Genomic DNA, 15,376 nt, shown 5'->3' on the forward strand with positions numbered 1-15,376 from the left:
CAGCTCAGCTCAGCCACGCTCAGCCACGCTCAGCTCAGCTCAGCTCAGCTCAGCCCAGCTCAGCTCAGCCACGCTCAGCCCAGCTCAGCTCAGCTCAGCCACGCTCAGCTCAGCCACGCTCAGCAGGAGGACAAACAGGAAACAAAGACAGAGGAGTCGTTTTGAACCCAAACAAGAAGCGATGATAAAGCACTTTATTAAAGCAACACGTTTAACAGCCGCAGACAAAAAACTACAAACCTTAAAAAACTGAAATCTCTGAAGGTCAAAGGCCGTTTCCTCTTTTCTCCTGATATTATTTTTTCTCGTCATCAGTCTTATTGCATCGTTTCCAAAAGGCCACGTTTCCTCTTTTCTCCTCCGACAGACTCGTGAAGTGATCATCACTCAGCTGCTGATTCAACACATTATCCTCATAGACTCTTATGTACAAATGTAAACAGAAGCAAGGTGCCCAGAAGTTCATCTACATCATCACTGATGCTCAACACACAGCACAGCTGAAGCCCCGCCCCCCGCTGAAGCTCCACCTCCTCACAGGTACACAGAACATCACTGAAAGAGAGAATATGTAAAGTGATCAGGTTATTCTGGTTCAGATCAGGAATCCACCTCCACACTGACAGAATGAAGCTGCTCTGACTCTCAGACTGACGGATGGTTATTAATGTTGAACTCATGATGGTTCTGATTGGTCCACAGGGGTCAGCAGGTCATTGAGGGTCCTTTAAAACAAATTCATTGACAGTCAAAGTTTTAGTTTGTGATCTGATCCTCAGTTTGACGACAACTCACTGTGACCTCAGACACCACAGAAGAAGAGGAGTCCTGGCTGGGACCCCAGAAAAACAACAAATGACGTGAGAGTGAGCGACAGGAAGCGGCAACATTTTCATGTAAACAAAGATCAGCTGATCACATGTGAGGGAGGCTGAGCATCCGGGGACGCCACACGGCGCACACGCACACGCACACGCACACAGAGGGTCTCAGTCGTCATGGCGACTCCTCCTGTATATCGGCACGTTGATGCTGTGGAAGGCCGGCACCCAGCGGTTGTCATGAAGACCCACGTTGCAGCCAGGTGCGTCCCTGCGTGCGCCGTGGCAACACATCCAGAACCCGGGCCCATGTGGCAGCGCCCGGCAGAACGGCTTGTGGTGCCAGCGGCACAGCGACACGTCGCCGCGCACATAACGCTTCTTGCATTGCTTGCAGGGGTCGTCGCAGTAACGGGGGTCGGACACCCAGAGTGAGTCGGCAGGCCGCACACCATACGAGTCGATGAGGAACAGAAAGTAGTGGCAGGTGCACTTTAGCGCGGCGAGGCTGTGCGTGGGCAGCAGCAGGAAGATCTTAACCAGCAGGTGATGCGGCAGCACCGACAGGTACGGCTGCGGCTCCAGGAGCTGCTGCAGCCGCTGACGCATCAACAGGAAGTCCTGCGACGCACGCCGTCCAACAGGAAGTACGGTGGAACAAAGACTCAAACCCACAGCCTGCTCCTGCTCAGCCTGCCTCCTCCTCCTCTCTGATTGGCTGTTGGAGTCAGGGAGAGCAATAGGGGGGCAGGGCTCCAGGTCACAGGTCATTCTATAGCGAGGGGGGTGGGGCTCTAGGTTAATTGGGGGAGGGGCAGAGTCTGAGGGGCAGAGTATCTCTGTGGCAGCAGGAGACAAAAACAACAGTCCAGGTAGAGGCTCTGCCTCCACACACTGAGGGGGCGTGTTCTGTGTGAGGGGCGGGGCTACTCTCTGTAGACCTTCAGCCACACCTGAAGGGGGCATGGCCAGGCCAGGTGAGGAGGGAGGGGTCAGAGTTGAGACAGGTTGTGTTTCTGAGCAGCTGATTGGCTCCCTGCCCACAGGCTGCACCCCAGACAGTGTTGAGGACAATGATGTCACAGATGAAAGTGATGCAGGCAGGAAGTGGGCGGGACTTTGATCCCCGGTAGCCAGCAGGACTCGTCCCACTGTCCTCCTCAGGCTGTTGCTCCTCGACAGGTCTCCCTCTGTCCTCCTCCTCAGACACTCCGACTCCAGCCTGGCCACCATGTCTGACACCTTGATGCTCTCTGGCTCCTCCCCCCTGACTTCTGAGCCCTCCCTGAGTTCAGGGGGCGGGGCTCTGGATAGAGTAATGGAGGCGGAGCTCCTCTGCAGGGTGAGCACAGGTTTGGAGTCTGGCTGCTGCTCGCTGGCTCTCTGCTCTAGGAACGCCACCATCTCCCCAACCGACACCTTCATCTCCTCCCCCTCCTCCTCTGTCACCTGCTCACCTGCACGCCGCATGCCAACCGACTGGTCCGAGTCCAGTCGCTGTGGAGAAGCTGTGAGGGCGAGCTGCTGTGCAGCCTGGGTCCTCTGGTCCTGCTGGAGGTTCTGGTTGTTTCCTGACCTGCGGCGCCGTTTGGCGTTGCATTTTTCCTCCCAGCTTCCCTTCGCTTTCACGGCCCGTATCAGCGCCGTCATGGGGGCGTGGCTCTGACATGCTGATGGTGTCCTGTCCCGGCTTACAGAGTTGCTGGTGCATTCGCTGCCCCGACTGCCGTCTGTCCGTCCCCCATCTGAAGCAAAAATGGCGATCTTCTCTCGGACGTGTCCAGGCTTGATGACGTTCCAGATGTCCAGCGGTGCATCGGTGTCCTCGGAGGTGATCTGATGCAGCCTGAGCGCCTCGTTCTCACAGCCCGTCGGCCGTGGGAGGAGCTGCAGGGCAGTGCTGGGCGACGCCTTCAGCCACAGAGACGCCACACTGCTGCTGACGCTGATGTCTGTTGTGTTGCTGCGTCGAAGCGTGTTGGTGGAGAGCACGCTCAGTGGGAGGCGGCCACTGTTCCCATGGTTACTGCTGCAGGTCCTCAACAGCGCACCCTGCTGAACACTGGAGACATCACAACACAACTCTGAACGCACAAGCTGCTGACACGACTTCAGGTGCATGATGGTCCTGAGAGAGAGAGAGAGAGAGAGAGAGAGAGAGAGAGGGTGAGAGTGAGAGTGAGAGTGAGAGAGAGAGAGAGAGAGAGAGAGAGAGAGAGTGAGAGAGAGAGAGAGAGAGAGAGAGAAAGGGAGAGAGAGAGGGAGGACATCATCACTTTTCTGATACTCGAGGCTTCAGAACTAATTCCTCTGCATGGAACTCACTGCGAGCTGAATTGGTCCCACTTGACAGCTTTGTGAAACCCTTAGAATGAAGGAACTGGAAAGCATTGGGTTTTTAAATCAGATGGTACGCTCATTTAAACTATCTTATCATATTTTGTTCTTTATTTTATTGACTGTGCAGATGTTGTTTGTGTTGTTATATTCGTGGTGTTGTGTTTTGTAACATTTCTGCTGCCTCTTGGCCAGGTCACCTTTGAGATTCTGTATCTCAACAAGCTTTTACCTGGTTAAATAACAAAAAATAATGACTGCTCACATGCTAACAGGCTAACCTAAGAGGATGCACTTGTTGATCACTATATATCCGCTAGACATTAGCATGTTAGCATTTTTACAGTGGACATGTTAGCATGGTGATGTGTGCTTGTTAACCTGGCTAATTTGAAGCTAACAAGCTCTCTGTGAGCTTAAGCTGCAGATAAGCAGAGTTATAAACAGATCAGGCCTTTCAAGGACACAACTGTCAGCAGGCGTCTGAAGACAATCACACGCACACACATAGTATTATCAGCTGCATGGTGATGAATGACCTTTAAGCGCTGGCGAGTCCCAGAGATACCCAGAGAGACTCGCTGGTTTTACTGGAACACAGCAGCCTCCTCCTCCTCTGCACTCTGAGTCTGAGCGAACATCCTGCTGTAGCTCATCGTTATTTAGCGGCACCATCAGAATCAGAATCAGGTTTATTGCCAACTAGGTTCACATATACAAGGAATTTGTTGAGGTGATTTCGGTGCAGTGACTATTCTAGTTCAATTAACACAGAACTAGAAGAAAAATAAGTAAAAGAATTAAATAGAATAAAATAAAAAGATTAAAAACTGTACACATGTGCAGGATATTAGTGAGTGCAAAAAGCTTACAGTGTAAAGTTAAAGTTAAAAATAGTGCAGAGTCCAGTGTGTGTTAATGTAACGCACAGTCTGAGTCTTAAACATTCGTGGAATTAAAAGTGACTGAGGGGCTGGATGAGAGTCCGTGTCACGTGGGGGGGTGGGGTGTTGTTGGGGCCTTGTTGACGAGGCTGGCAGCAGAGGGGAAGAAACTGTTCCTGTGTCGGGAGGTTTTGGTCCTGATGGAGCGCAGCCCCTTGCCAGAGGGGAGGGTCTCAAAGAGACTGTGAGCGGGGTCAGAGGGGTCGGCCTCGATCTTACCTGCACGCCTGAGGGTCCTGGATGTGTACAGGTCCTCGAGATGGCAGATTGCAGCCAATCACCCTCTCTGCAGAGCGGATGATACGCTGCAGCCTGCCCTTGTCCCTGGCAGTGGCAGCGGCGTACCGCACGGTGATGGAGCAGGTGAGGATGGACTCAACGATGGCGGTGTAGAAGTGCACCATCATTGTCTTTGGCAGGTTGACCTTCTTCAGCTGCCGCAGGAAGTACATCCTCTGCTGTCCCTTTGAGCCGATGTTCCGCTCCCACTTGAGGTCCTGGCTGATGATGGTCCCCAGGAAGCGGAAAGACTCCACAGTGGAAACAGTGGAGTCGCTGATGGTGATGGGGGCGGGTGTGGCTGCTGTCCTTCTAAAGTCCACAACCATCTCCACTGTCCTCAGAGCATTAAGCTCCAGGTTGTTCTCACCACACCAGGTCACCAGGTGGTCAATCTCCCACCTGTAGGCAGACTCGTCCCCACCAGAGATGAGTCCAATGAGGGTGGTGTCGCCCGCGAGCTTCAGGAGCTTGACGGACTGATGACTGGAGGCGCAGCTGTTGGTGTACAGGGAGAAGAGCAGAGGGGGAAGAACGCAGCCTTGAGGGGAGCCGGTGCTGATGGTCCTGGAGTCAGAGACGTGTTTCCCCAGCTTCACCTGCTGCCTCCTGTCGGACAGGAAGTCTGTGATCCACCTGCAGGTGGAGTCGGGCACGTTCAGCTGGGAGAGCTTGTCCTGAAGCAGAGCCGGGATGATCGTGTTGAAGGCAGCTGAAATCCACAGACAGGATCCTGGCATAGGTTCCTGCTGAGTCCGGCTGCTTTGTGGGGGTTCTGTCTCTTAAAAATCCTGTTAACATCTCCCTCCATGATAGAGAGAGTTGTTGCTGAGGTGTGTGTGGGGGGGGGAGGTGGAGGTGATAATCTGTACCTGTTGAATGGAGTCCCGGGGGACGGTGTCAGGACTGTCCCATCGTCTATCAAAGCGACAGTAAAACTCGTTCAGGTCGTTGGCAAGGTGCAGGTCGTTAACAGAGTGGGGGTGTTTCGGCTTGTAGCTGGTGAGCTGTCTGAGAGCCTTCCAGACTGAGTCAGCATCTCCCCCTGAAAACTGCTGCTGTAGTTTCTCAGAGTACAGACGCTGAGCTTCTGTCACCGCCCGGCTGAAGGTGTATTTAGCCTGTTTGTAGCTGTCTCTGTCCCCACTCCTAAACGCCTCCTCCTCTAACTGCCTCAGCCGTCTGAGTTTGGCTGCGAACCAGGGCTTGTGGTTGTTGTTACTCACCGTGGTGCGTGATGTTACACAGCAGTCCACGCAAGCTGATATATGACGTCACAGCCTCTGCGTACTCATCCAGACTGCAGTGCTCAGTCAGACTGCAGCAGTAAGCGCTGCTCACGGTGGTGTAACAGTGATCCAAAACATTCTCCTCTCTGGTCGGGCATTTAACAAACAAAGTATTTTGGGAGTTCATGGCTGAGGTTACCTTTGTTAAAGTCCCCGAGGACAATAACTAAGGAGTCCGGGTTCGTCCGCTCCACACACAGGATGTGGTCGGCGAGCGCGTGCTGTGCCTCCTGCACGTTGGCCTGCGGTGGGATGTAAACACCGACCAGAATGAATGAAGCGAACTCACGGGGGGAGTAGAAGGGTTTACAGTTAACACTTGTTAACACTAGTGGACTCTGTGTTTATGGCTAATAAGCTAATGCCAGCATGCTAAACAATGTACCTGCTTAACATCATGTTAGCATTTAGCTGCTAACACCACTGTATCTCAGCAGAGCCACGCAGAGCTGCTACATCACTGCGCTGCTTGCTCTATTTATTACTCCAGAACTCCAGGTGGCGCTTATCTTATCTTATTTACAATGCTAATGTTGCTAGCAGTAGATAGAGATCCAAACAGTGTTTCTGTAATACACCCGTCACCCCGTGTGCAGGCGGAGCCTGATGTCTGGTTCAGTTTGACTGGAGGTAGAAACTGTGGCTGCAGTTCCTCTAACATCCACTAGGTGCTGCTGTGGTCAAACTGTGCTGAGGTGAAGTGTAAAAACCTAAACCTTAAAAACTCCTTCTAAATACATTTATTTTATATAAACAACCTGAAGTTCGTTGAGTCCGATTACTTCTAAGGTTTGGGAGCTTTGATTGACAGCTGTCTCAGCCCATCACAGAGTACTTTCCTTTAGTCCTTGTTCCCTTTCACCGTTTTCTTTGTGTTCCTTCATCCACATGTACACACACGCACGCACGCACGCACACACACACACACACACACGCACACACACACACCTCAGTTTGGAGTCGTTCCACAAACAAACCCAGAGAGAACCTGAACATGTTCTCAGGACCCCCCCCCCCCCACCTTTCTGTTTGACTGTTGGCAGCTAGCTAGCAAGAGCTGCTGCTCTGCGAGTGTCTGTGTGTGTGACCTCTGACCCCGCTCAGTGTTTATGTAACAGTGTTTCTGGCTGTGATCAGCCTCTGTGACTTCACGTTGTGTAATCCTAATAGTTCCCAGTGAGCTCGACGCTCCTGCAGCTCAGACGTTTGTTTACGCAGAAACAGATTTTACATGTTTAATTATTTCATTAGTAAAATATGTATTTAATAATACTTGTTGTTGCAGCTCGTCCCTGTTCACAGGTGTTTCACATGTTTGATTCTGCTTTCATAAGACGTGTCTGTGACGTCCTCTCACACTGTGAAGCTTCAGCATGGAGGGGGGGTAACCCTTGCCGAATTACATCATCAGTGATGTCATCCTACAGACTACAAAGCTGTAGTGGGCGTAGACAGCTGTTCATATGTTGTGTCTCACTCATGTTATACAGGTTTTGTACCTGCACTCTGCTGCTGGTTTGGGGCTGTGGTCTTGGTTTGAGTGACAGCTCCTCTGATTGTTCAGCTTCACATCCCTCAGACGTTCACGGTGACTCCTCCCACACAGGAAACAGCATCTGTCCTCTGGCTCTGCCCACACACACTGCAGGAAACACACAGACACACACACACACACACAATTGAATATATATCACACACTGTGCTGTGAGGTGTCGCAGATGAAGGTCCTGTGGACGAGCTGACTGGAAACTAATAAAGAAGTACAGACACTGGTGCATGCTGGGATGTGTTCCAACATTCAGAGTTACGCCGGGAACACACCGGATGCCAAAGCGCTGCGAAGCGCCACGCAACGAAAACCGCGCGCGAGCCGGAGCACTTCCGTTCATACCAGACGCGCATTTCTCCGCGCCGGTCGACAAGCGCCTCTGCTCCTCAGCTGTCGTTTACTCACATCTGGAGCTGTTTTTTTTCTTGTGTGTGTGTGTCTGTGTGTGTGTCTATGTTTGTGTGTCTGTGTGTATCTTCATCTCTCTCGCGCTCTGTTTAGATGCTGACAAATATATAAAAGCACACAAATATAACATCGCATTTGTCAATTGCGGTGTTTTATTTTGAAAATAGTTTTAATTTTGAAAATTGACCGGATTCTCTCGTTGTTTCATGTGTGACTTCCTGCCAGGATTGACGCGATTGCTCGCGGCTCGCGGAAAAAATAGACCAGACGCCAAAATGATCGCTGCAGGGCGTGAGCCGGCCGCGGAGGTGTGCGCTGCGGCGCGTCTGGTGTGAACGACACAATCGGTTAACATGGGCGCCGAAAGGAAACGGGCGCCGCTCCACGGCTATTCGCAGCGCTTCGGTGTCCGGTGTGTTTTCCCGGCGTTAGTTAGTATGACTTATGCAGGCTGAACATCATCCTCCTCAAATATAACAGACTAGACTATAATGTAAAGCAGTCAGGACGGGGTCAAAGGTCGTCAGCTGTTCAGGTTTCATCCTGAAATAAAAACGTTCACGTCTTCATCAAACAGCTGAGAGCTACACAGAAACACGACACGAGGGCTGCACGGTTCTGTCACATTATTTAAATCAATATTAAGATTGACACATTATTTTCCGGTAAATATTGTGCTGCAGAGATCAAACACAGACCAAAGTATCACGTATTCCGCTTGGTCCAGATCCCTGCAACACTCACACCATAATCACCTGCTCACATTTTCCAATGAAAATGAGAATAATGATATAAAAATTAACATTCACTGTAACATCACAAAATATAGCGAAATCGCAATACAAGTCAAAATCATTTTTTCTAAATCATTCAGCCCAACTCTTTATTGTTCACACACTTCTGTCTGTATTGACCCCTGCAGGGTTGACAGAAGTTCAGACACCACCTGGATCCAGGTGACCTCAGAGCCAATAACTGACAGTATCAGAGCAGTGAACTACCTGGGACCAGGTCGATAGGCTGAGGCTGATATCAGAACAAGTCGAATGTTTCAGTTCATGTAAAACCAGTATAATGTTTGTAATGTCTGCAGTTTCTTTTTTAATGTGTCCCTGTTTGTGCGTCTGTCTGCAACTTTGTGTTTTTTGCTGTCTTGGCCAGGTCTCCCTTGAGAAGGAGATTCTTAATCTCAATGGGACTACCTGGTTAAATAAAGGTTAAATAAAAAATAAAATAACACCCGTTTCAAACGGTACAATCTGTTATTTCAACCTTCATTAGCACCGATAGGTACCGACGCTTTGAAACAAACAACAGATCTACAGTCACATTTTCAACACAAAGCTGCACCGAGTTAAAGAGAGAGAGGAGCTGTGGTCGAGCAACATAGAGAGGAAGTGGAGAGAGAGAATAAAGCAATGAAACATTATGATCCGATTGTTTCACAGCGGCTACGCTCCAAACAACAAAGTAACACGCCTACACCCCCGTACAACCCCACAGGACGGGACAGGAGTCAGATTTTATAGGCCGAAGTCGACTGTGTGTCTGTCTCTCAAAGAAGCAGACAGAGCAGAGCAGACAGACAGAATAGAACCACAGCTGAAGGGCAGACCCTCTGCAGAGAGCAGCTCACACGTCTCCTAGATGCCGATGATTCACAGGGAAGATTCTAACAATCTTTTCAGTCTGTCCCATGAGCTGTTCTGTAGCAGCTCTGTGTGAAGGAGGGAAATAAACAAGAAAGTCACCTCCTTTTTTGTTCCTAGGACTTCTATATTTTGTTGCCGTGGTAACAAAACAGGTATCGAGAATCTTTACGAAGTTTGAAATTCTGTGATTGTGACAACACTGATCTAAACAGAGACAAAAACATCAGAATGAACAGACCAGATCAGTTTGTATCAGCTGCTCGGTTGATCACAGGTCAAAGGTCAAAGTGCAGACAGAGAGAGAGCTGCTCACTGATCAGATCAATACAACAATAACACTTCACATCTACAAAACAGGAAGTGATCGGAAGAGACAGGAAGTGATCAAGGATATAGAAGAATGGTGGGAGGTTTTTGGCACAGCAGGTCATGACATCTCTCCCCCCTAAAGCCTGAGCACTGAACAGAGACTGTAATGACGTCAGGCGTGAGTGCGTGAGGGTTTGAGAACCGTATAAACATGAGGAATGAGACACACTATCATGGCATCACATGTTGCCTGGAAACCAGAAGGACCATTAACTTCTTCCAGCGGTATTCAGCTTCGTTCCACTAGGCGGCTCTCTAACGTTCCAAGGGTTTGTAAAGAGCTACGAAAAAGTTTCCGCCTACTTTGCTGCCTGGACTTGGTCCATGTTTCTGAAAAATGTAATGTTTCGTTTGAGCTGGTCTTAGTCTTTTCCTTGTGTATTTGAAGATCGTATTTCCTGTTTGTTATTGTTTTTTTATCTTTATTGGCCTCCCTCAGAAAAGACATTTTATCTCAAGGGCCTTCCTGGTTAAATAAAGAAATGTATTTTAAAAATCTGACCTCCAGCATGTATTTGTTCAAATATGTAAACACTGGAAGACACACAAACTATCAAAAGTCAGAAAGGTATCATTGTTCATCATTTGCCAATATTTCATTGTTGTCACTTACAGATTCAACTTAATTGCGGTTCCTGTCACAGCCCATGCTCCCATTCTTTACTTTTTGAACATTGAATACTACTTCAATGTACGAACATTTGTTTACATGTGGGCTGGACCATCACTAGGGATGCTCCATGTCAGAATCGCAATTCTTAATTCTTAATCGCAATTCTGCTTGATTTGAAACTCTCAAACTACATGACTCTGTTTACAGATACTTTGACCTTTACCCACCTGTGAAAGGCAAAGCGAAGGAACTTTCTGTGTTCAGGGTGAATTGGAACATGAAAGTAGGCGCATTTCAGGTCTATGGAGGTGAACCACTCTCCTTGAGCAACTGCCTGAAGGAAGTCGATTGTACGCAACATGCGAAATGGGAGGACCTTCAGAAACTGGTTCGACCTCTTTAGGTCTAGTACAGGCCTGAAGGAGCTGCCTTTTTTGGGTATGAGGAAATAGGTTGAGTAGAACCCATGTTTCTGTGTAGGTGGGTCTACAACTGTTATGGCCTTTTGTCCAAGAGTGTGGCTATCTCCTGAGACAAGAAATTAGCCATCAGTGGGTCTGTGACCGAGGTCACCTTGACCCTTGAAGGCGGTTGGGGCCGGCTGTGGAACTGCATCCTGTAACCCTGTGACATGGTGTTGCAAACCCCTGTATCTTGGGAATGGGCTGCCCAGTAGTTCGGGTGCTGCTATGAAAATCTGCCCACAGCCGGTCTCCAGCTATCAACGTATGCCCTGGGGTTTATTTGGGGGACGCTGGTTCCACCCTTGCACCTGCTGGGGTTGGTGAGGTGGAGGTTGTTCAGCTCTGGGCTGCTGCCAACTGCCTACAACAAACTGGCTGTGTTGCCAGGGTTGTTGTGCTCGGTTCAGGTGCTGAGAAAGACGTAGGTCCGGTGTCCCACGTTTCGTGGATTGTGGTGACCCCAGGCTTCTGAAGCCTGGCTTGATTGTTTCCTGCGCTTAAGTGCTTGTTCTGCCTCAGGCACAAACAACTGGCCTGGCACAACAGGGAGCTTTCACAGGGTCTGCCTATAGTCATCTGACATAGGCGCTAGAGATAGACCGATATGGTTTTTTCAGGGCCGATACCGATTATTAGTAGTCAAGGAGGCCGATAACCGATATTTGGAGCCGATATTCATTTGCAGTAAATGTGAAAATATTGGCGTCAAAACTTAACTTTGTTTAAATGCCTTTAAGCATATGTGTATTCAACAAACAAACAAAAAGCGCAGGGCGTTCCCAGGGTCAGCAGCATCTCTTATAAAGTTCACTGAAAATTTAAATAAATAAATAAATAACTTCCTGAAGTTTTATAAAGTAAATAAAACAAAGTTAAATAAAATGTGCAAAGAAATGAACTTTTTCTCCTCTCCGCCGTGTGTGAGCACTCTGCATGCACAGCTTTCACTGCTGATTGGCTGTTACCTGTGCCATGGCTCTGCGTGTAACCAATCAGTGCTGTGGGTGGGACAATGCTGGAGACAGAGTAGTGACTGCAGACAGAGAGGCGCGGCTGCATCAGAGCCAAAATAACCCCCTTTTAAATTGATCTCTTATCGGTCGTCGGATATGCGTCAAAATGCCGATAATTGGCCCAGCCGATAATCGGTCCCTAATAGGCGTCTGTGTGAGCCACACCTGACGTGAGAACATCAATCAACCAAGTTCCCTGGTCATCAGCCCAAAGGCCTGAAGTGCTGCAATCATTCAGGTCAGCCATGTCTCTCTGATTCGTGCTCAGGCTGGAACATGGTGGACTGGGCCAGCATGAGAACAGAGGGAGTGTCCAATATGAGCCATCCTGGCAGCCGTATCATAAGCCTTCGAGAGACGTCACTGTGGCCTGGGACAGTGCACATCCTTAGCTTCTAGACTGGCAGGCTCGGCCCGTGGACTTGACAGTTCAGGGGAACTGAGAGTTCAATGCCCTTGTTGACATTGCAAAATCCCCATCTTCACCCAGGTCCCAGGCAGCTGCCCGAGGGTCGGGTGGGGGAGGTGGAGCCCACACTAGAGCTTTACACTGCTCTATCTCAGCCCGTAAAGCTTCCATCTCCTGGCGAGAGGGAGCTTGCCCCTTCGCCTTCTTACGGTCTGGGCTTCTGTGCTCTTCCTGTGGCCTGCCTCGGCACTTCTCCCACTGTTTGCGGGAAACAGAGCTTCTATGAGCAGACCCAGAGGGTGGAAGGTCATCTCCAAAAAGGAGGCCCTCCACCTGACGTAGAGTTTCCTCTCTGACAGAGAGTGGAAGAATGCTACAGTTAATGCAAGGGTCTGACAGGGCTTTCCTGAGGTGGCCTACACCAAGACACTTGGGGCATAACTCATGGCTATCCTCAACCTGAAGTTGAGCCCCACAAGAGGTACACATCAGCACTGCTTCCAATTCAGATGGGGGTCATGCTGGGAAATCAGGGTCAGAACTGTGGCTAAGCCAGAGGACGCGAAACAGGCATCCAGCAGCTGTAAAAAAAAAAAAAAAAAACAGACACACACACACACACACAAAGCAACCAGGCAAACACACAACTAGCAAACCAGGCTAAACCAACCTGCTGCTAGTCTGTTCACCTTAGAAACAGTTACAAGGTAGCCAGGTAACCCAAGCGAGTGCTGTGTGCTTTCAGAACCAGCAGACAAACAGCGATGCAACCAGGCAACAAGTGGCTAGCCAGTCAGGCTAATCCAGCCCAATGCTAGCCTGTCCACCTGAGTCGCAGTGTAGCTAGGTAATCCAAGCAAGAACTATATGCAGCCAGAGCCTGCTATCAGAACCTCCAGCAATATGTTAGCAGCTAGCAAAAGATTTTACCAAAGCTAGCTGCCATAATTAAAGCTAGGAAAAGCAGACCAGAGCTGGGGGCTAACCACTGCATGCGACTGGCGCTCCTAGCAACAGGAAGAATTAAATAAGCACAACCGACTGCTTAAGACAGTCAATAGCTCTTTTTACACTGCCAGTTCAAGGCGGGGTTTTTACGGCTCTGTTACGCTATGTAGAACGCACAAAGGCGTAATGGTGGGGCGAAGCTGTTCCGCCTCTGAGCCGGTATCAGAGGTAGTAACAGAGGCGTAACAGCGTCTATGTAAACTGCAGAGCCGGCAGGGCAGAACAGCACAGTGTGTATATGTATTTGAAGCATGCGCTGTTTGTTTACACCTCTCGCACGTTTTGCTTTACGCTATTTAAAAACACACACTGGGGCGGCTTTACGCCAGCGTTGCATGGTCCATTGTAGAATGACAAATGTGGCATGAGGACGGAGCTTCGTTACGGCGCTGAGGCGGAACTGCAGAGTAAAAAAGGCTAATGTAGCTGATGAGCGAGCCAGCACAAGACAAGGACACTCGGATACCTTCAGATAGTAAAGGAGAGGTAGGATAGCTTGTCAGCCACAGCCTTAGAGGGCAACAAGATGCACTCCGACAATAAAGTCACAGGCAGGCTGACAAACACCAAACACACTGTTTACCTCCCTTTGCGTAGACCTGCAAAATACAGAACCGAAAAACGGATCTATTGAGCAATTAACCACTGGTAGAACGCACGGCTAACAGCAAGAAGATCAAAGAGGCCGGTTGTTTGCTACCTGGTGGTATTTATAAGTTGTGACGCCCAGGTAGCCTACACGTCACACAGGTGACTTTGTTTACATAAGGTCTCAATCTGCGCAGAGTGCGAGGAAACATACACACTTTGTTTACTGCCACTGGCAGTCAGGAAGGAATGACACAGAACTATCGACCAATTCAAACATCTTACTGTCCATAGTTAACTAGTCCTCCAACACAGTCCGTCAGTTAACTAGTCCTCCAACACAGTCTGTCAGTTAACTAGTCCTCCACCCAGTCTGTCAGTTGACTAATCCTCCACACAGTCCGTCAGTTAACTAGTCCCCTAACACAGTCCGTCAGTTAACTAGTCCTCCACACAGTCTGTCAGTTAACTAGTCCTCCAACACAGTCTGACGATTAACTAGTCCTCCAACACAGTCTGACAGTTAACTAGTCCTCCAACACAGTCTGACAGTTAACTAGTCCTCCAACAGAGTCTGACAGTTAACTAGTCCTCCAACACAGTCTGACAGTTAACTAGTCCTCCAACACAGTCTGACGGTTAACTAGTCCTCCAACACAGTCTGACAGTTAACTAGTCCTCCAACACAGTCTGACGGTTAACTAGTCCTCCAACACAGTCTGACAGTTAACTAGTCCTCCAACAGAGTCTGACCGTTAACTAGTCCTCCACACAGTCCGTCAGTTGACTAGTCCTCCACACAGTCTGTCAGTTGACTAGTCCTCCACACAGTCTGACAGTTAACTAGTCCTCCACACAGTCTGACAGTTAACTAGTCGTCCAACAATAACCAGTGTTAACCAGCTGACCTGCACAGTGCTAAACGAGCTGCTGAGTCTGCAGTCTGAAGCTAACAGCTCGGCTAGCTAACATAGCTTAGCTCTGCTGAGTGAAATATAGGCTGTACACTTCAGCCTGGGGCCTCTGAACCATCACACTGTCTGACAGCTAATGTCAGTTAGCATTTAGCATTAAAAACAACTCTAGCGGCTCAGTGGGACGATACAGAGTATTAGTTAACGCTGAAACATCCTGTCAACGATCAAACATCCAGTCTGTAACGGAGCTAACTTCTCACATAACTCACCAAACTTCGCTAGCCGCAGCGCTAACTAGCAAGCTACAAGCTACAGCCGACTGAAACCAGTATACACCTGGCTAGATGACTAGCCTCGCATGCTAACTAACATAGAGGTGTGAGGTAAGAAGACATTAAAAAAGTGATTGTACGATAAATTAAACTGAGTTTCTCTCTTGTTATTTATACACACACACGGTTTATCATCAGAAGCTAACAGAGAGCAGAGGCCGAGGGTCAGACTAACCTGAAGGAGGAAATCTCTTCGCCTGTGATCGCTGGACGAAAATAAACTCTTGCGACGACCAAAACTAATTAATTTATTTCCCCGGGTTTGTTCTTTTAATGAGGAACTCTCTAGCAGGCTGCTCTTTTCCGGTGAATGGTGACAAAATGTTTTAAATGCTTAAATCGCTTCGCTGCTCCTGGACCTGCCTGCTGCTCTGAGCTAACCAC

At 49.2% G+C, this 15,376-nt stretch overlaps 1 protein-coding gene across 2 annotated transcripts; it reads right to left on the reverse strand.

The window, feature by feature from the left end:
* Positions 1-172: 172 nt before the first annotated feature.
* On the reverse strand, positions 173-15,376 carry fbxo34 (F-box protein 34). Of its 2 annotated transcripts, XM_069661830.1 has the most exons (3): positions 15,168-15,376; positions 7,170-7,312; positions 173-2,949 (listed from the first exon to the last, which is right to left on the reverse strand). In XM_069661830.1, exon 3 carries the CDS (start codon positions 2,940-2,942, stop codon positions 990-992), a length of 1,953 nt encoding a protein of 650 aa, XP_069517931.1. In that variant the 5' UTR covers positions 2,943-2,949; positions 7,170-7,312; positions 15,168-15,376; the 3' UTR covers positions 173-989. The 2 variants fall into 2 exon arrangements, with proteins under 2 accessions (XP_069517931.1, XP_069517932.1); XM_069661831.1 differs by lacking the exon at positions 15,168-15,376 and having other exon boundaries at positions 7,170-7,392.

The sequence above is a fragment of the Semicossyphus pulcher genome, unplaced genomic scaffold, assembly GCF_022749685.1.
Source record: "Semicossyphus pulcher isolate SPU_LCO1_2020_fin unplaced genomic scaffold, fSemPul1.0.p SCAF_14, whole genome shotgun sequence".
Taxonomy (NCBI): domain Eukaryota; kingdom Metazoa; phylum Chordata; class Actinopteri; order Labriformes; family Labridae; genus Semicossyphus; species Semicossyphus pulcher.